General features: G+C 43.3%; 2 protein-coding genes across 5 annotated transcripts in view; both read right to left on the bottom strand.

Moving 5' to 3' along the window:
- Positions 1-21,751, bottom strand: part of plekhm1 (pleckstrin homology domain containing, family M (with RUN domain) member 1) — a 350,418-nt gene that overhangs the window by 312,339 nt on the left and 16,328 nt on the right. For 2 of the 4 annotated variants that reach the window (XR_007933443.1, XM_028818598.2), the window contains exon 2: positions 1,261-1,350. Coding sequence is in view for 3 of the 4 variants with exons in the window: in XM_028818598.2 (XP_028674431.1) it covers positions 1,261-1,314 (54 nt within the window). In the remaining variant the exon portion in view is untranslated. Of the gene's footprint in view, positions 1-1,260; positions 1,351-6,708; positions 6,933-7,324; positions 7,410-21,751 lie in introns of those variants that run through there. The other 2 variants (XM_028818599.2, XM_051918904.1) reach the window with 2 other exon arrangements.
- LOC114664397 (interferon alpha-10-like) overlaps positions 16,006-21,751 on the bottom strand; it is a 29,904-nt gene continuing 24,158 nt past the window's right edge. The window contains exon 6 of the mRNA XM_028818480.2: positions 16,006-16,184. Within this exon, the coding sequence (XP_028674313.2) occupies positions 16,006-16,184 (179 nt within the window). The remainder of the gene's footprint in view (positions 16,185-21,751) is intronic.

Below are 21,751 nucleotides of genomic sequence, written 5' to 3'. Positions count from 1 at the left end.
ATTGGCAAACTAAAAAGATTACAATATGCAAGCCCTCGAAAGCTTGCTTGATAGATAGATATGAAAGGCACTATATAATATATAGAGATAAGACAGATAAATAGATATGAAAGACAAAATATGAGAGAGAACTGTACTGACTAGAACTTGTTAAATAATTCACTGTAAGTTGGTGGTAAGGGTTATGCTCGACATTACACTATTAGGAGGTGAAGTGGGGAGCCCAAAACATATGGGGTAACTGTACTAATATAAGGTTTTACAGCAATGGTCTTCAAGTTAAAACTTTAGAAAAGCTGACAAGAGCAGGTCATTCAACCCAACAAGCTGATCCATCTCCTGATCACCTCGATTGTCTAGTCGAGTTGTGAAGGTCTCTGAAGTCCTGCTCTGCACCACACAACCTGGTCACTTATACCACGTGTGTCTGTGCCTCTGTGTGAAGTAAAATTTTCTAACATTTGGGTAAAATGACTTCGATTTCAACCCCTCCCAACCCGCAACCTTGATGGATAGCACAGCTAGTATTAAAATCTTGGAATTACAAATCCACATTGTGTGCAGCTTTGCTTTCGAATATCCTTACCATTTTGAACCTTTGCTTTCCCACTCACATAATAAGTAGGTTCTCAAGGTGGCACAGTGCTTTGTGCTCCAGTCTGGCATGACAGATCCCTTTAGTTTTTACCAGGTGGTCAGCTTTCCTCTCAGTGAATTTGACATATCCTCAGGTTTCTGCTGTTCCAGTACTGTCATTTACCTTCAATCAATCAGCTGTAAAAGTTACCCTCTGACACCACAAAGGAGGTTTTCTTAAAATGATGAGATTTCATTTTTATATGCACACATTTTTGAGAATGAGAAAGGAAGAATTTCCATCCCCCCTGACCCCATATAAACCACCAATTTTCATTCACTTCCTGGTTCAGGACACGAGTGGCCGAGTTTAAAGCTGACTGGTTGCTGGTGAACTCCAAGGATGATAAATGACTGAGTGACCCTTTCCTCACAGACCCTGGACTGACTGGCCGCTTTGACTTTTCCCAGTAAGAGAAGAGTGTGCCCTACAATGGACTGATGGCCTGTCCTGGGTTGTCTCTTGCCTCATGCTTGAGTCTTACCCATGATCCTCTATTGTAATAAGCCCGCTCGTCATATTAAGACTGAATCTGATTTGATTTGTGTGCAGTTTTCATGCTGAAAGTGGAGGGCGACTGACTCCCTGCAACAAGTGCAGCTGCTTTCTAATTCTGCTCCTACCTGTTTCACTTCCTTTGGGTCCGGCCCGGTTTCACTTGTGTGAGTAGAAAGCATTGTGAGCGTTCACTTCCTCTCCTTCAATCACATGACCTACAAGAAATGAAATAATATTTTGAAAAGGCATTGCCTTGTCAAAAACACCATTTGTCATTTTGCATTTGGGTGTGAAAATAATAAATAGAGGATCAAACAGCTGATTTTCCTGTTCTTATTGAAAGCTTGAAAGGAGCAACTGCAACCACTTGAGCCGAGAGAGAAGTCCATAATCCATGATGACAAAAACCACAAGTGCAGAGGGGAACCTCTGAGTCAAACTATTTTAACAATGGAAAGAAAATCAGGATACAGGTAATAAAACATTAGCAGAATGTGAGCGGAGCCTCGGCGGTGACCCTGATAAACGAACTGCAAGCAATTTCCGCTATCATTCAGTTGAAATATAACTTAGTTGTAGTAGAAGGATTTAAAAAAGTGAGCAACCTCAGCAGACCCAGGCACACAACATGATAAACTACTCAACTCAAAAGGGGTGTGCAAGCAACACCAACCCCGTACCTGCAGGCCACGTCCCACCTTGGATTCTGCATTTTTGTGTTAATTGTCTAACCATCTGTACTAGTGCTAGGTGGTATACTGGTTCATACTGAATACCCCTTTGTATTGTTATGATATGGATTTTTCTTATACCACAACACCAGTTTAAATAGCCTAAACAACGTTTGAAACGTGGCGCAATGGGAAACTGTTTAAGGGGGGACCTTTTTCACTGCTACACCGCTAAACACTCATGCAACGGAGAACATGCACTAGTGGAGGTATTGAGCGGTGAAAATGGACAGAGAACATTCTGAAACTGAAGCTGTAGCAGATGATAAAGTTGAACGTGATGACACAGAAGAACTTTTGCTGAAAAAAGGAGCCGTGTCTGTTGTCTGGAGAAACTTTGGTTTTAAAAGGTCGGATGTGGACCAAACAATCATTTACTGCAAATGCTGTCGAGCGAAAGCAATTTGCTGCACCACCTTAGCCGCAAACATACTCTGGAGTACAATGAATGTATAGAACTAAGATTGGCACCCTCCACGTCCTCAGGTACAACTGAAAAAGCGAGAGGACATTCGAGTCAAGTCAGACGTCACTTGTAGACGCGCTTGCTAGAGGTACAGCCTATGACAAAATAAGCAAGCGGTGGATCGAGATAACCAACGCCATTACAATCCATGTAGCTAACCTGACAGTGGACAGAGATTGATAACATTAACAGAAAGTGTAGTTGGTTTACAAAAAACAAGGGGGCTTCGCTCGCCTACCCCCGGCGTTTTGAACCCGTGCCCTCTGGGCAGCCGTAGTTTGAGACGCGTGTTGTAGAAGCTTGCGTTGTTTTGAATCCGTGCTTGCCCTGCTTCTGCGGTTTGAGACGCGCATTGTAGGCGTATATCCGTCAATCGAGCTCGTTCGGTTTGAACCCGTGCCTGCTTTGCCTCCGCAGTTTCAGACGGTGGGTCGCGTTCGGCGTTTTGTACGATCCCAAGCAGCACATTATTCCTAACTTCACTCCGCAGTAGTGCCACGCACAATATGGTGGTGACGCCTGCGCCTTCACTATGCAGTAGTGCCACTCACAATATGGCGGCAACGCCTGCGCCTTCCGTATTATGTCGGGTTTTACCATGCTGTGTAGGCGCCTTTGCCTTTCGTACTTTCCCGCGCCTTCCGACGCGCGATGTAGGCGCCTGCATCTTCCGGGTCTGCCTCCGCTGTGTGGTGTGGACGTTTAACTGTCGTTTTTTCTGCTTTTATATTCTGTATCTCGCTGTGCATGTGTTTCGTGCCTAGGTTTTTTTGAAGCTGTTGCATTCCAGTTTTCATCATCTGTAACCTGCTCTCCATGTGTTTGGCCCCGTTCTTTAACCTCTTTATGATGTTTTACTTTGATTCCTACTCTGTCTTTTATTTCTGACCTCGCTTTATCCTGCTTGCGGCATGTCAGACGGTTCGTAGTCTCTCCCGTTTCGCTCTGGGGCGGGGGGGCTTTGTGTGGCGCCTGCGCACTATGTCTCCTGTGTCCACGGGCAGGTCCCTGCGTCCATATCCGGTTTGACATTCTCGGTTAGTAATATAGATATTGACTATTTATTCCTTTTCTAAGACATGTTCAGTGCAATACATCTTTTGACAAGCACCTCTGGATATTTGACTAAGTCTAAATGCCTCTTTGGGTGGTTGAAAATATGCTGTCAGAATTATAGTTTGTTGTTTGCAAAATTTGTTCACTAAAAAGGTTCTATATTTTGACTGCAACTGTCATGCAATGTGATTCCCTCTCTTCATTAGTGCCATCCCCCTGAAAACTATCACTTTATGGGGCCATGCAAACCTGTATTAATACTTGTGTGCACATTAAAATGTTTTTTTGTACAACGTACAATTCTCATGACAGCGAACTAGATTCTTCTTAGCCAGTCTACTGCAGTGGAAAATGTGGTTAACTCATGCATGGGAGAAAAATACCATCGAATACCGTGAAACCGGGATAATTTTGAAAAATACCACGATATAGAACTTTGGTCATACCGCCCAGCACTAATCTGTAGGGCCGCTTCCTTTTGGATTGAATCTTTTATTAGATAAACACAAAAAGCACCTACTGTTGTTGTTGTGATAGCTGTCTGTCTACTTAAAGCTATGCTCCCATTAAGCTGATTTTATTGAAATTTGGTACACAAGTAAAGTCTTCAAGGAAAGATACGGATATATGCTGAAAGGTGCACCTTGGAGGACCTGTTGAGGTTTGCCCACTTTAGGCTACGTTCACATTACCAGGCTGATGGGAATCAAAACCAATTCTTTGTCTTAATGTGATACAAACCTGATGTTTTCAGGGTTGCATGGAAACATAAGAATTATTACAAGAACAAGAAAATATGAACATATAACTCCAGTTCTTAAATCCTTACACTGGCTTCTGGTTAAGTTTAGGGCAGATTTCAAAATCCTCCTTTTAACATATAAAGTATTAAATGGCCGAGGTCCGGCTTACTTGTCTGAACTTATCATGACTTACAAACCTGAGCACACATTAAGATCTCAAGATGCCGGTCTGCTTATGATTCCAAGGATTAATAAAATAACAGTGGGAGGTCGAGCTTTTAGTTACAGGGCCCCTAAACTGTGGGGTGGTCTGCCTGCTACTATAAAGAGATGCCCCTTCAGTCACAGGCTAAAGACTAACCACTTCAGTTTAGCACACCCTGACTAGAGCTGCTGATTAACTGTACGGACTGCACCTCTGTTGTTAGTCATTAGCACTAATTGGTAGTTATAATTGGATACTAACTCTCACCTATTCTGTTTCTCTTCTTGGTACTCAAATGTGCCACGGCCCACCTGCCAAGTTGTTTTGCCTGCCTAAGGTAAAGTCACCCCTGATGGAGGATCGCAGGAATCATGAGAATGCAGGGTCCTGTCATCGGATTGGCTGGCCCAGCTCTGTTTCAGCCGTGGAATGGCCAACTGGGGGAGGCAGCTTGATGGATGAGGTCAACAGGACTCTAAACAAATCCAAATCCTATATTGTGATATCATTTAGTGTTAAATTCTGCTCCGTACTTCTAAAATTTTTATTTTTATATTATATTGAGGATTTGTTTTGTTCTATGTATTGTACTGTATTGTATTGACCCCCTTCTTTTTGACACCCACTGCACGCCCAACCTACCTGGAAAAGGGTCTCTCTTTGAACTGCCTTTCCCAAGGTTTCTCCCATTTTTTTCCATACAAGGTTTTTTTTTTGGGAGTTTTTCCTTGTCTTCTAAGAGAGTCAAGGCTGGGGGGCTGTCAAGAGGCAGGGCCTGTTAAAGCCCATTGCGGCACTTCCTGTGTGATTTTGGGCTATACAAAAATAAATTGTATTGTATTGTATAAATCCAAATTCCAAATCAGATTTTAGTCCCTTTCGTATGTGGTCTCTGATTCATGGCCATGTGACATGAATCAGAGCGGTCAGATCAGACTTCATGTGGTTTATCTGCCTATACACAGGGTTAGGACAGGGTTAGGGTTATAACAATGGAGGAGAGCAACAGCTGTGACAACAGTCACCTTTCTCATACCTCCCACATCTCTATTGGTGCAGTAACAGCAAAAGCTAACTGTCTGACGTTCGTTCACCTTCTCGGCCTAATTGTGTACAGCTGACAAACTGTTTGCCGTCCAGCAGAGCATGAGGAAAAGAGTGCGGATAAAGACACATTAGCAAGACACGGCGAGAGAGTCGCCATCAAACACGTGAAAGGCGTCTCGAAAATAACGAGTGTCCGAGAAGGGGGCTTTAATAGAACGTGCGTGATGGAAACAGCGCGGACGAAGACACATTGGTAAAGGCATATGACATATCATACTGTACACTATCCTAGCACAACCATTTTGTCCGTTTTAACACCACAAGTCGTCTCCCAAATATGGCAAGTTTTGCTGTTGGTAACGCAGACGACCCGTGCTCAAATACATCAATGGGCGCATGCGTGTCGTTTCATAGGACAGATACGCATCTTGACGGTGATCTCATCAGACCTGCCTCTACTGCAAAGAATCTTCATGTCATTTTTGATTCCTCCCTTTCTTATTCTGCTCACATAAATCACATTAAGAAACTCTTACTTTAGTAAAAGCGTAAGAGACACGCTGAGAGAGTCACCTTCGAAGACGGAAACAATAAAACCGGACAGGAGGCAAGAATGGCGCCAGAGTCGGAGAAGGTGGCTTTACGGGAACGGGCTCAAGAACAGGGGAACACAGTTAAAGGCAGGTACAGACACATGGAAATACAGAGGGAAAACGCTAAGAGGGCAACAGATGAAAACATTTACAAATATTTGCTATTACCTGTCACTGACAGGTACCCTGGCTAGTTATTAAATATAACAAACATAATAAAACATTAAGCATAAAAAGTTATGCCACATTAGATGACTTTTCCAGCGAATTTCAGTCGTACCCCACAGCATGTCAGAAACAGATTGCCAATGCAGATCCATAGCCTCAGAGCCTCCACTCCGCCCGGCCCACTCTTGGGCAGCAAGAAGATCCAGAAAATTAGCACCTGAAGACATACACCCGGACTCCTCTTTGGGAAGGACCGATCATCAAAGAAAGGCTCAAATACTTTGGCCAAAAACTGCGACGACAGGAATCTTTGGCGAAGAAACTCATGGTGGGGGAAACAAAAGAAGAAGAGGAAAAGACGGAGACCAAGACGGATAAATGGCATCACCAAGAGCAATGCGTATGAACTTGAAGGGACTAAGAAAATCCTTCTTGAACAGAAAAGCGTGGTGTGCTGAAGTCTGTCTGGATTCAGCTAACACCACAATGTTATACTGCAATAAAACAGAAAGAGTGAGTCAAACACAACCCGAGACTAAGCGCCTTCCAACTCGGACATGATACCTGCCGCCACCTCCTGCTCTTCACTTGTTCAGCAGTCCCCATCCAGAGAGTTCCTGCACCTTCAGCGACTCGACAGACGTTTCCACTCGATGACAGTCAGCAAGGAAACTCTTGTGCACTCAACGCTCTGCCAGTCATTAGGCAACATGCACACATTTCTAAATTACGAAGAGAAGAAATCCCAAACTGAGTCAACAGAATGACAGCAGCCGTTATTTACTCACCCTGTGCATTTGCTATTTAGCAATCTATCTTGTAATATTGTGGGCTTCCCAAATTGCATTGTGAAAGGCGGATCATAAAAAAAAATAAAAAATAAAACACAAACTGGCAAGAGAAATTCACTAGAGGCAAGAAATTGGCATCTGATGACGACAGCACCCAAAAAACAGCAGCTATTGGGTATGAGATCCATAAGCTCATCCATATTTGAACCCACTTATCCAGTTCAAGTCTGAGAAGAGCCTGGCAGGCGTTCACCCAGACAGGAAGAACAGGAGCCAACCCTGGACAGGACACCAGTCCATCACAGGGCACAGTCGGGGCACACATGCAGCAGATTAAACAAAAGAATTACAGCCATCTGAGCAAAACTGAAGAGTTGAGAAGTACCTACGCATTAGTGTGGATGCACTTAAACCTCGACATCATCCATTATCTCGGCTTGCAGCAAACTCTGTGACTGAAAAACAAAGTCAGCCTTTAGAACTCCCAGTCACATGCTGAGTCAGGCATTGTGACAGACTGAAATGGCAAATGTGAGGCCACGACACACACTGCAGAGTCAACTGACCGCTCCTTCATCAACCTCACGCTGTTAACCCTTCAAATCCTGGAGACTATGGAAATCAAGCCTACCAGGCCGTTACACCTTAAAGCAGGGTGTTGAACTCCGGGTCTGGAGGGCCGCAGTGGCTGCAGGTTTTCATTCTAACCCTTTACCTAATCAGTGACCAGTTATCACTGCTAATTAACTTTTTAATAGAAATTAATTTGAATAGTCTTATTTTTTAGATAGATAGATAGATAGATAGATAGATAGATAGATAGATAGATAGATAGATAGATAGATAGATAGATAGATAGATAGATAGATAGATAGATAGATAGATAGATAGATAGATAGATAGCACTCTGCCCGGGATTGGTTCCTGCCTTGTGCCCTGTGTTGGCTGGGATTGGCTCCAGCAGATCCCCGTGACCCTGTGTTCGGATTCAGCGGGTTGGAAAATGGATGGATGGATAGATAGATAGATAGATAGATATGAAAGGCACGATAGACAGATATGAAAGGCACTATATACTCCAGCAGCAGCATACTGATAAAAAAACAATATTAAACAATGATAAAAATGCAGGTATAATAGACAATAACTTTGTATAATGTTAACGTTTACCCCTCTGGGTGGAATTGAAGAGTCACATAGTGTGATGGAGGAACGATCTCCTCAGTCTGTCAGTGGAGCAGGACGGTGACAGCAGTCTGTCACTGAAGCTGCTCCTCTGTCTGGAGATGATCCTGTTCAGTGGATGCAGTGGACTCTCCATGATTGACAGGAGTCTGCTCAGCACCCATCGCTCTGCCACAGATGTCATACTGTCCAGCTCCGTGCCTACAATAGAGCCTGCCTTCCTCACCAGTTTGTCCAGGTGTGAGGCGTCCCTCTTCTTTATGCTGCCTCCCCAGCACACCACCACATAGAAGAGGGTGCTCACCACAGCCGTCTGATAGAACATCTGCAGCATCTTATTGCAGATGTTGAAGGACGCCAGCCTTCTAAGGAAGTATAGTCGGCTCTGTCCTTTCTTGCACAGAGCATCAGTATTGGCAGTCCAGTCCAGTTTATCATCCAGCTGCACTCCCAGGTATTTATAGGTCTGTACCCTCTGCACGCAGTCACCTCTGATGGTCACGGGGTCCATGAGGGGCCTGGGCCTCCTAAAATCCACCACCAGTTCCTTGGTTTTGCTGGTGTTCAGTTGTAAAGTCCTCTGAATTTATTCTTTTCTTCATTAAATGATAGTCAAACAGAGAAGAGACGTAAAATAAGCCAACAGACAACCAGCTAAACTGGGATTTCAAACTCCAACCAATTTCACTCTTTGAGAAGCTGATTCTTACTGTTAATTGAACTCGTTATTTCATTCTATGGCCTGTTGCTGCTCTCATTCTGCCACAGCAGACATTTCCAAAACATTTGATTTTTCTATTTTATCGAAGAACATCATTAAAATGTTTTGGTGACCTGAGAGATCAGCCTTACTGAGACCGTCACCTTTCTTTATTTTCAGATATTGTGTGATGGGTACAGGTGAGCTGGTCAAGTGGCAACTTGTTTTGTGTCTCACTATTGCTTGGCTGCTAATTAAGGAAAAAGAGACAACAAAGGGGCCTGAGTCAACTTAATTAAAATAAAGGCAAAAGAAGTTAAGTAGCAGACAAAACTGGTCATTAATTAAGAAGATGGTTAGAATGAAAACCTGCAGCCACTGTGGCCTTAAAGGAAAAGGCCTGATGTGCTAAAGTCCATCCGGATTCAGCTAAATGATTAGAATAGGGAAAAGTACATATAGCTGTTTTAGTTGCTCAAGTACGGGTGTGCGTTTTACAAGGATTTTTAAATTTGGCGGGTTCACACAGCGAAACATTGGTGACAGGTCGACCCCGTCATAAAGGCGAGTGTCTCTTTAGCCCCACTGTAGGCAAATGAGAAAGGTGCGGAGTGTTTAGTTAGTGCATGCATTAGTGTGAGGAGGGGATCCCCCAAAAAAAGTAACTTACTTGTGTAGTGCGCATCTGCTCTTCTGAGGGGAGTGCATCGGGATGCACTCAAGTGTGTGTACGTGAGGCCGCTAGCCCAATTTAATACATGCCTTGCAAGGACTGAGGGGAGCACCTGTGCAGAACGCACCTGTGTCAGCCGCCATTGGTGCAAGTTAGCAGCGTGTCGCAGGATTGGCTGAAGATTTGTCCCCCATCTTTAGGGGTTGTCTTTTACACTCGGTGGTGTGGTGGTATTGCTCATTCTTTAGTATACCAACCAATGAGATGTGCTTTACTTGTATGTACCTGGTTGATGTAATATTTTGGTGGAGGTATTTATATAGAGAGTTTAGGTTTGCGGCGCTCTTTTTGTTTTTCTTGTATATACAGTCGTGGCCAAAAGTTTTAAGAATGACACAAATATGAATTTTCACAAAGTTTGCTGCCTCAGTTTTTATGATGGCAATTTGCATCGACTCCAGAATGTTCTGACAAGGATCAGATGAATTACAAAGTCGCTCTGTGCCATGAAAATGAACTTCATCCCAAAAAAACACTGCATGTCAGCCCTGCCACCAAAGGACCTGCTGATGTCACTTCAGTGATCCTCTTGTTAAGTCAGGTGAGACGAGGACAAGGCTGGAGGTCACTCTGTAACGGTCGACCCCTTACCCAGTCGGCAGCCACACTACCAGGACCTGTGGCCTGGATAAATTGCTGAGGAGAACCTACCTGTACCCAACCGTACCTCTGACAAATAATATTCCCCCCCCCCCCCCCCCCCAATTGACGGTTTAAATACTTGCAGATATGTAAAATAAGTGTAGAAATACATTAAACTAGCCGACGCCCACCATACCATACAGTGGTGTAAGAATAGGAACGGAAGACGGTGAGAAAGGATTTCAGAAATCAAGAAGAAATAAATACTTCTTGAAAGACGCAGTTGTGAATAGGTGTTTTGGTAGAGACGACAGATAATGAGTCGAAAGATCTAACCCTAGAAAAAGCCACGTACAACTGACGCTTCTGAAATTCGATTACGTAAATATAATCAATAACAACCCCAAAAAGATGTTGTTGTAGAATGTCTCTAAGTAATTCCTGCAGCTTAATCCAAAAGACTCGTACTACAATATCAGGTCTGTGCTCCGGTCTTTGGGTATCCGACTGTGCATGTAGAATTTACATGTGAAAGTGATAAATAAATCAGGTTTTTTGAATTTACGTACTATGGCCATGGCATCCTGATAGTTTTGTTGCATGTATCTTGGACTTCCTGGAAATGTGGACGGTAATATGATTAATTTGCCTACATGTACGTTATTATTTTCAGCGTTTGCTTGCAGTGCGTTTGATAGTTCGACGAGCAGATCTTGTTGATGTAATCCGAGATAGTTGAGACGCGCGCCCTCTGTTTTAACATACGCATCTATGATGTACTGTTGGAATAATTTGCCACTGGAGTGTAAAATACTAAATGTATTCCTCATTGCTAATCTGTACGTGTAAAATTGGCATTGAGTAAGCCTTATTCACTTGTCGGTTCTTTAATCAGGAACATGATGTAAATCTTTGTGCAAGCCAAGGTCTCCATAAGGGAATAAAAGTGGGTAAACCATAGGATCGCAATTCATATTGAGTGTGGAAATCTGTTTACAAGAGTTGTCTATGGGATTGATGCAAATGTCCCTTTCGGCATGTGGTTCGCCATCTTCTCCGACGAAAATCGCTGCAACATCGGTGTGACATGTCGGGGCATTGTATCGTCGTAAATCCTGCTTAGGGTTTTCCTTGAAAACCATTCGTACAGATGCTGTTGGATTGGACTGAGCGATTTCATGCTTGTGTTTGTATGATTTAGCGAAGGGGTTGATGGTTCTGAGCATGGAATCTAGCTGGAGAAGTACATTTTCACTGCATGCAGAGTTTGCTTTATTTTGTAAGCGGACTTCAGTAGCTTGCGCTGTGTCAAAAACATACAACTGTCCATATCCTGGAGAGGTAGAAGTGTTAGCATATAGTGGAGAGATTAGGTGATCAATTTGCCTGTGTATTTTAAAACAGTATGGTCCGTGGCCAGGAGGTTGAGTTATCTGTGCACCCATGGAAGCAAACACTACAGAAGAGCTGCATTCTCGAATGTGTTCATGATCATTTATAGCTTCTGATGTTTGCTGTGTAAGAAGCTGTTGTAAAGACACAGGTGGATCCCGCAATGGTGATAAAGCTACTTTACCGTTGAGGCAGCACCTCAAGGACTTGTTGGATGGATTACACTCAGCAGGCCAGTATAGTGCATGACATGGAAGGTGACGAATAGGAATCAAGAAATGCCGTGTCAGCTGCATGTGGGCGGGACCGGTTTTGATGTGGAAGCAGGATGAACCAGAAGAGAAATATACACAAGAGATAAAACACAATGGCAGATGCAATAATACAGATTCCCGACGTATAACTACTATATATACAGTGCATCTCGAAAGTATTCACAGCGCATCACTTTTTCCACATTTTGTTATGTTACAGCCTTATTCCAAAATGGATTAATTTTTTTCCTCCGAGTTCTACACACAACACCCCATAATGACAACGTGAAAAAAGTTTACTTGAGGTTTTTGCAAATTTATTAAAAATAAAAAAATAGAAATCCCATGTACATAAGTATTCACAGCCTTTGCTCAATACTTTGTCGATGCACCTTTGGCAGCAATTCCAGCCTCAAGTCTTTCTGAATATGATGCCACAAGCTTGGCACACCTATCCTTAGCCAGTGTCGCCCATTCCTGTTTGCAGCACCTCTCAAGCTCCATCAGGTTGGATGGGAAGCGTCGGTGCACAGCCATTTTAAGATCTCTCCAGAGATGTTCAATCAGATTCAAGTCTGGGCCACTCAAGGACATTCACAGAGTTGTCCTGAAGCCACTCCTTTGATATCTTGGCTGTGTGCTTAGGGTCGTTGTCCTGCTGAAAGATGAACCGTTGCCCCAGTCTGAGGTCAAGAGCGCTATGGAGCAGGTTTTCATCCAGGATGTCTCTGTACATTGCTGCAGTCATCTTTCCCTTTATCCTGACTAGTCTCCCAGTCCCTGCCGCTGAAAAACATCCCCACAGCATGATGCTGCCACCACCATGCTTCACTGTAGGGATGGTATTGGCCTGGTGATGAGCAGTGCCTGGTTTCCTCCAAACGTGACAAGTGGCATTCACACCAAAGAGTTCAATCTTTGTCTCATCACACCAGAGAATTTTCTCTCTCATGGTCTGAGAGTCCTTCAGGTGCCTTTTGTCAAACTCCAGGCGGGATGCCATGTGCCTTTTACTAAGGAGTGGCTTCCGTCTGGCCACTCTACCATACAGGCCTGATTGGTGGATTGCTGCAGAGATGGTTGTCCTTCTGGAAGGTTCTCCTCTCTCCACAGAGGACCTGAACTGTCAACTGTGGGACCTTATATAGACAGGTGTGTGCCTTTCCAAATCATGTCCAGTCAACTGAATTTACCACAGGTGGACTCCAATGAAGCTGCAGAAACATCTCAAGGATGATCAGGGGAAACAGGAGGCACCTGAGCTCAATTTATAGCTTCATGGCAAAGGCTGTGAATACTTATGGACATGGGATTTCTCAGTTTTTTTTATTTTTAATAAATTTGCAAAAACCTCAAGTAAACCTTTTTCACGTTGTCATTATGGGGTGTTGTGTGTAGAATTTGAGGAAAAAAATTAATTTAATCCATTTTGGAATAAGGCTGTAACATAACAAAATATGGAAAAAGTGATGCGCTGTGAATACTTTCTGGATGCACTGTATATACATATACATATATACATACATACTTATATATATACATACATATACACTTGAGACTTGTGTGGATGAAAGCAGAAAGTGACCAAACATGGTGACAAAGTACCCACCAAACCACAACACACCTCAGTGTTAATTAAGTATGGCTGCCACATATGTGTCTGTGTGAGACCTAGTGTTATTCTTTATTATATACTTTATTCTTTGTTACTCTTTTGAAACAAAAAAAAAACAGGTTGTTGGCTGAAAATTAATTGAAATTAAGGTGAAAAGAAAAAAATATTGGGTTTCATGTGCTTGTTGGCAGCCATAAAGTTCAACACGTCACTGTGATCTGCGCACTTGCTTTACCTGCTTATGAAATATCAGCCGTCCCAGCACCACATCAGTGACTTCTACTTATTACCGCCACACTACATTCTTCCCCTTTTTATTAAGGACTCTTACTTTGGTTTTCATTATTAGGCTGCATCAGTCTGCAAATACAGGCAAAGTCCTCTATCTGTCCGTCAGTCCCCCTTACCAAGAGTGGGGGGTAAGCTGCCAGTTAAAGACAAATTGGTTTATTGTACCAAACCAGTTTTATCTTAAACGTAATAAAAATATAATGTTCTCACACCCTGGCATTGATAAACTCACAGGCCCTGAGGCCCCGGAACAACACAATGAGAACAGAACATGACAGGGGGAGTGAGAATGAGGAAGAAAAAGAGAGAAGAGGGGTGTGTTTGAGCAAAAGAGAGAGAGAGTGGGGGGGATAAACAGAAAGACAGGGACCTAGAGACAGTGAAAAAGAGAGAAAGAGCAGAACAGTGAGAGACAAAGAAAGTAAGTGTAAGAGAGGAAAAGAGTGGGAGAGAAAAAGAAAAAGGGATAGAGGGAGCATGACAGCAAAACAGAAAGAGTGGGAAAAGGAGGGAGAGGAGTGAGACAGAGAGCACAAAAGAATGGGGGACAGAGAGAGAGAGAGAGAGAGAGAGTGCAATTGAAAGTGAAAGAGTAAGAGAAAGGGAAAGAAAATGAGACAGAGGGGTGGGGACAAAAAGATGGAAAGAGAAAAGGAAAGAGCATGAAAGAGGGAGAGAGAAAAGAGTAAAATAGTGAGAAAGAAAGAGGGACAGAGAGCAAAACAAAAACATGGGGAGAAAGCAAAAAAGAGGGGTGAGAAAGTGAAAGGGAAACAAAGAGGAAACAAAGAGCATGAAAGAGAGATATTCTGAAGTTTTAGAATTTTGAATTGAACTTTATTAATGGATACTCAAATCATTTACAACATCGAAGGTAAAGCAAACAAAGGAAACCCCAACTCACCCCAGAAAGGAAACAAAACCTAATTCATACGTCAAATAAGAAAAATCAACTCATTATCTTCAAGCTTACAAACCGCCTTGTGAACACACCATTGTGCCTCCAAAGAATTCCCATTTGCAGTCATTCTGTTGAGTTTCTATTCCAAATACAGTACACCGTTGGCTTTTACAAATCTGTGAAATATTCTTAGAGTGTCATGTCGTTTATAGGACTTCACTTTCCTTTCTCTTTTCTGGATTTATAAATGGCCAGCTTGGCCTGTCCGATGAGGAAATTACCGATCTGACATTCATCTTGATTATTCTTATTTCCATTAACACCACAAATAAATACACAATCATTAAAAAGCAAGTTAAGAACGTTAAAAACAGAGGCCGACGTCTAGAACAGAAAACAGTGGAAAATGGTCTCTCTCTAGAATACCCAGTCCTGGACGTCAAAGTCACACAGCCTGGAAGACTGTGTCTTCACTAATGAACTCTAAAATAATCTCAGTCCACCACCTAATAGATCTGGAAAAGCACTGAGAAGATGCCGGAGGTGTTGAGGCTTCACCCACTGAGGCAGGCTAACCAGCTGCTGCAAAGGACCCATATGCCACCCTCCCAGCTGAAGCAGAATCTCTTCAGAGCTTCACCTGAGTGCAGTGAGGGCTTTCCTGATGTGAAGCTGAGGATACTGAAGTCAGGTATGCACGCCATCTACAGCATTGAGCGACGTCAGTAGACGGCGTGGTGGGGAAAGAGCTCTACAGACTGTGTGCTGGGGCGTCACCGGGAATAGCTGAGCACAACACCAGTGACACACCCTGGAGGAGCAGAGACACTGGGGCCAGCTTGGCTGAACTTATATAGACCACCATTAAGCAAAAACTGGTGATTCATATGGGTGAGAAAGAAAGAATGAAAGAAAGAATGAAAGAGAACGAGACAGAGAGCGAGCGAAAGAGAGCAAAAGAGAATGAGAACGAGCGAAAGAGAGCAAAAGAACAAGAGCGAGCAAAAGAGCAAAAGAGAATGAGAGCGAGAGAGAGAACGAGAGCGAGTGAAAGAACGAGAACAAGAGAGAACAAAAGTGAGAATAAGAGAACGAGAGAGAGCGAAAGCGAGAACAAGAGAGAGCGAAAGCGAGAACAAGAGAACGAAAGCGAGAACAAGAGAACGAAAGCAAGAACAAGAGAATGAAAGCGAGAACAAGAGCAAAAGAAAACCAGCGAGAGAGAGAGAACGAAGCGAGAGAGAACAAAGCACAAGAGACAGAGAGAACAAATGAAAGAGAGAGAGAGAAACAGAAAGAAAAAGAAGAGACGGGGAGATATTGAAAGAAAGACAGTGAGCGAGAGAGAGAGAGAGTAAAACAGAGTGAGCCAGCGAGTGTTGTGGCCCTAAGTCAATGCAGGCCCCTCTCCCTCCACTCAGACGGCCTCCTGTGGACTCTTTTGAATAACCCCATGTACGACATCATCATTTGCATCTTGATGGGTTTTAGCTCTTGTTCTGGTGGCCTTGTCACAGCCTTGTAAGCAGATCCACAGCATAAGTCCCAGCACTGAACTCCCTGACACTCCCTGCTCGACTCTGTGCTCGTTCTTATCTGCAGATTACCAATAATCAAAATGGCTGTGAACCCAGACTGTCCATATTTACATGTCATATCTGGTGATCACCACTAGGTGGCCTGAGGGAGCTCACACAGTGCTGGGACCAAAGTACAAATGAAGCACACCACCCTTCCATGACCACCTCTTCATCTATTGATCACTTGTACTGTCACAAGAAACAGACAATTCAGCCAAAGTAACTTGGTAACTTTTTCCACGTTACTAAGGCTGTTTTTGTGAAGCACATGATCCAACGACGACTGTCAAGGAGGGTCCCATCATGAACACCTTAAGTGCCACCCCCCCCCTCCCAAGATCAATAAGTCACAAGCATGTACGACTGCATGTATTGACATTGTGGTTGGTGGCGTGTCAAGTGTCCAGAGCACTTGTGTCATTGGAAGTGACAGCATTAAAAGCCCTAGAACCCCAGATGAGATCAAGATGGGAGAACAAAAAGGTGAAGTGACAACAACAGCTGCCAAAAACAACAGGGCACCTGGATGGCCATTATCAAGCAGTCCGTCTTGGCAGTGTGTCTTTGAATACGTGTGTGTGTGTGTGGCCCGACTACACGGCATGAGGCCAATTACTAGGATGCTAAGGCCTGCAGGACTTCTAAGAATTCACAGTCCCCACACACACAGCCTTTACAGCCTTTTTGAAATAAACTGTAGAGTGTTTGTTCTCATAAAAATCTAACAGACAAACATCTCTCCCTTTAAAATGTTGAAAGGGAACAAGTGACATAAAGGAACAAAATAACTTGCTTGAAATAACTAAGGAAACAAACCTGATAAATGAACACGCCTGCCTTGGAAAGGCAGAGTAAGCCATCAGGTGACCGTCACTGAGCGATGATGAGTCGCTGCGGTACACGTGGTCAACTGCAAGGACCTCAAGTTCTGTTTTAGACTTTAAAACAGCAATACAGGGGGACAGAAAAAGAATGGAGGACTTTCAGGAATGTATCACTTGGTGAATAAAAAATCGCATGAACACAACGGCCGTTTAACTAAAGCGACCCGTAAAGAGGATCCTCAGGCTTCACGACAGCAGGCCCCTCCAGTTCAGATCCTGCAGATCCCAATGGCTGCAGTTTTGCTTTTGTACTCCAACCCTTTCCAGAATGCATGTAGAATTCTCAATTTTAGCTATTTCTAAGCAAGTGTAAAAATGAACGTTCTTTTCTATGGCTTTACATACATTGTCTTTGTCATTTTCTTTTTAGTGAGCCCACTTGTGCATCTTTCCCTCGTTTGTATGAACATGCTGATGAAGAGCAATGAGAAGTGCAGACACGGGTTCAACCTGCTATGACATGCAGGGCACGGTGGATTAAAATGAGCAAAAGAAGAACCAGACGATAAACTGAATGCCAGGAATCGTGGCCAAAAAAAGGGGAAAAAACGAGAATCCAAAAGGCACCAAGGAAGAAAAATGAAATGAAAAGGCAAGTCAAAGAGAAAGGCGATCAAAACTACAAAACCTGAAACGAGGGCCTACTTGGAAAGAAGCTCACTGGCACTAAAGGAGACGCCACCGAGGGAAAACCTGAATGCGACAACCATTGCCATAATCATACACAGCGCTGCGTGACGTCAAAAGTGCACCGATGCGGTCACATGACCGGTGCCATGATGGCGCACAAATAATGCAAATCAAGGCGCAAAAAGAACTACCTTTGCAAACTCAATTCAAAGCAGTAAATACATTATACACCTTTAATAACACAACACCACGTAGAAACACAACCAACACTGGACGCTTCACCGCCGTTCTCACTTTGTCAGCTCAGTCTCAAACTTTCCTTACAAAACGGCAGAGGAGTCAATATGGCACCAAAGTCACTTCTGCCCTTTACTGCTGTCGGCATTTGGATAGAATTGAGAGAGCAAAAAATTCAAATTTAAAATGAATGAAAAAGGAAATGGCAAAGGAAACTCAACCAGTTCAAAATCTGACAGAAATGCAAACATTCCATAATCTATAATAACTAGGGGGCTCCGCCCCCTGCTCGCTTCGCTCGCCAACCCCTGGTGTTGGGAATGACAAAGAGCGTGATGTATGAATGAGATATAGAATAGTGTGACGGTGTAGATGATGCAAATAGAAAGCAAACAACAAAGTGTGTGGCACAGTGTAAAGGTTTATTTGAAAATTTCTTTGTACACGCCGTTTATGTGTAAAAGGTAATTCCAGCTCAGAACTTGTAAGGTCATTTAAGATGGTTATCGTTGTGATCAGAGTCAAGTTTGTCAGAGCTTAGAAAGAGTTGTGTCTCTCCAGGAAGTAATGGAATGACTTGGGTATTAATGTTTTCCATATTAATATTTTTTGGACATAACATAGTGCGTTGTGTTAAAAGGGGCATTTGGTCTAATGAGATTGCTGTTCCAAATGTCTCTGTAACTAAGTCGTCGCAGATAAAGGCTTGAGGAATTGTAATAATATGTGGCTAAAGTCCATCTGTATTGGTGAGTGTACCATCTCTCAGTTGTAATAAGGAATTGTTATGATCTGGTTCTGGACATCGTATCTTTTTTACTAACTGTATCTTTTGAAAGCAATGCCAATTGTCTGCGTATTTTAAGGTGCACTGAACAATAGCTGAGTGCATGGCATCTGGAAGAATAGCTAATCACTGTCTAAAATCTCCTCCTCATAAAAGTACCTTTCCTTCAAATCGAATATTATTATTCATAAACGTTTGTAGAAGTTTATGAATGGTGTTGAGTAAGTGACTTCATGCCATTGAACATTCATCAATAAACAACATTTTTTCAAGACGGATGTCACGTGCAGTGCCACCGTTAATGTTCATAGTGGATACCGATTTGTAGGATCTAATGCAGTTGATAAAGATTTCACTTTCAGGTACATCGTCAGTTATAAGCTTCTGTAGATATTCAGTATATGAATGTAAAGAAGGCAGTCTAATTTGACCCTTTTGACAACAACGTCTAAATGTATTACTTGTATTGCCAGTTGTTTCTTCAGGGAAGTGAACTGAATGACAATGATTGCAAATGACATTCATTAATCCGAATGAATTTTCCTGGTGTATGTTTTCCTTGTGCCGTTTGAGAGGCGCGTTGTTGCATGTGTAGTATTTGGGACGTGTTGTTTTGGAGCTGTAATCGATTTGCCTGTGCTGTGTGAGAAGCCCGTTGTAGCCTTCGCTGCCATTAACGTATGTCTGAGACGGGAGGTGTTTCGTTTTGAATCCGTGCCTGTTGCGATGCAGCACTTTGATTGATAGTTTGCGTCATGTGGATCTAGGATGTAGATTTGTGCATATTTGCGTTGTTGATTTGTTTCAGGGTGCACTGTTCCAATGCGATGCAGTATTTGTGCACATATGCGAAAGCAGTATGGGCCATTGCCTTTTGGTGGCCTGATATTTACTCCGGTATACAGTAATCCCTCCTCCATCGCGGGGGTTGCGTTCCAGAGCCACCCGCGAAATAGGAAAATCCGCGAAGTAGAAACCATATGTTTATATGGTTATTTTTAGAATGTCATGCTTGGGTCACAGATTTGCGCAGAAACACAGGAGGTTGTAGAGAGACAGGAACGTTATTCAAACACTGCAAACAAACATTTGTCTCTTTTTCAAAAGTTTAAACTGTGCTCCATGACAAGACAGAGATGACAGTTCTGTCTCACAATTAAAAGAATGCAAACATATCTTCCTTTTCAAAGGAGTGCAAAGCAAGCAGTCCAAAAAAAAATCAATACGGCTTTTTGGCTTTTAAGTATGCGAAGCACCGCCGGTACAAAGCTGTTGAAGGCGGCAGCTCACACCCCCTCTGTCAGGAGCAGGAAGACAGAGAGAGAGAGATAGAGAGAGAGATAGCGAGAGACAGATAAAAAAAATCAATACGTGCCCTTTGAGCTTTTAAGTATGCGAAGCTCCGTGCAGCATGTCCTTCAGGAAACAGCTGCACACAGCCCCCCTGCTCACACCCCCCTACGTCAGCGCGAGAGAGAGAGAGAGAGAGAGAGAGAAAGTAAGCTGGATAGCTTCTCAGCCATCTGCCAATAGCGTCCCTTGTATGAAATCAACTGGGCAAACCAACTGAGGAAGCATGTACCAGAAATTAAAAGACCCATTGTCCGCAGAAACCCGCGAAGCAGCGAAAAATCCGCGATATATATTTAAATATGCTTACATATAAAATCCACGATGGAGTGAAGCCGCGAAAGGCGAAGCGCGATATAGCGAGGGATCACTGTATGCAAAAGCAAATGAACCATTGTAGGATCTAATGCAGTTCATAAAGTTTTTACTTTTAGGTACATCGTTAGTTAGAAGCTTTAGTTGAGCTTTGCGTTTTTGGAGTCGAGACATTTTTTCTTTTAGAAATATGGATAAGTAATAAGGAGAATTGCACTCACTGTTAATATGGAGCCTTTTCTGCGGTTGAACGGTTAATAGTGCCTTATTGTAATGAGATCCACCTATGCTGCATAGCCGTCTATTTTGTTGTTTCTTTCGTTTTCGTGTGTTTGTTCCTGTTATCCTTTCCTTTTCGTTTTGTACCCGTGACCGTGTATTCATGACTTGTTTCTTTCTCAGCATGCGAAATATGGATAAGTAATAATAAGGATCGCAGTCACTGTTAATATGTTTCTTTTTCTGCAGTTGAACGGTTAATAGTGCTTTATTGTAAGGAGATCCACCAATGCTGACACCTATGCTGTCTAGTGTGAAGGTGTTGACGTTCACTTTAGAATATGTGGCTTTGGGTGTCACTTCTTATGGATGTGTGTGTGTGTGTGTGTGGGGGGGGGGGGGGGGGGGGGGGTTGAGGATTGTTGTCGCGCGAGCGTCTTCTTTCTTTTTGTGTTCCTGTGTCTTGTTGAATCCCCCTGTTTGTGTGTCCCCCGTCCCTTACTTGTAGGGTCTGTGGGGTGGTTTTGTGTTCTTTTTTTTGTGTTCCATGGGCTTGTTGAATCCCCCTCTTGGTGTGTGTCCCGTCCGGTGCCTGTAGGGGGGGGGGTGCCTTGCTGTTGTGCGCGAGCCTCTTTTTTTTTTTTTTTTTTTTTTTTTGGGTCTAGTTTCGTGCTTTGCTTGCGTTTGAATACTTTTTTATGTGCCGTTTCCTTTTTTCGGTGCTCTTTGCGCCTCATTTCTCAATTTTTCCTGTGCTCACTCCTTTTTTCTGTGGTCTTGTCCGCCTCTCGCGGCCCCTCATCCGCCTCTCTCGCCCTCTTCTATCCGCCTTTCTCGGCTCCTCAGCCGACCCTCGCGGACTCTTTTTGCGCCTGCGCAGTACGTCTTTTTGCAGCTACGGCCCATTGCCGGATGTGCCTGCGTCCATCATCCGGTTTAGCATTCTCGGTTAGTAATATGGATAAAAGGCAAAGTCCTCACTGACTGACTGACTGACTCACTCACTCACTCACTGACTGACTCATCACTAATTCTCCAACTTCCCGTGTAGGTGGAAGGCTGAAATTTGGCAGGCTCATTCCTTACAGCTTACTTACAAAAGTTAGGCAGGTTTCATTTCGAAATTCAAAGCGTAATGGTCATAACTGGAACATATTTTTT

Source organism: Erpetoichthys calabaricus, chromosome 14, assembly GCF_900747795.2.
Source record: "Erpetoichthys calabaricus chromosome 14, fErpCal1.3, whole genome shotgun sequence".
Taxonomy (NCBI): Eukaryota; Metazoa; Chordata; class Cladistia; order Polypteriformes; family Polypteridae; genus Erpetoichthys; species Erpetoichthys calabaricus.
Note: the sequence above shows the minus strand (reverse complement) of the source record. Positions and strands in the feature narration are given on the sequence as shown.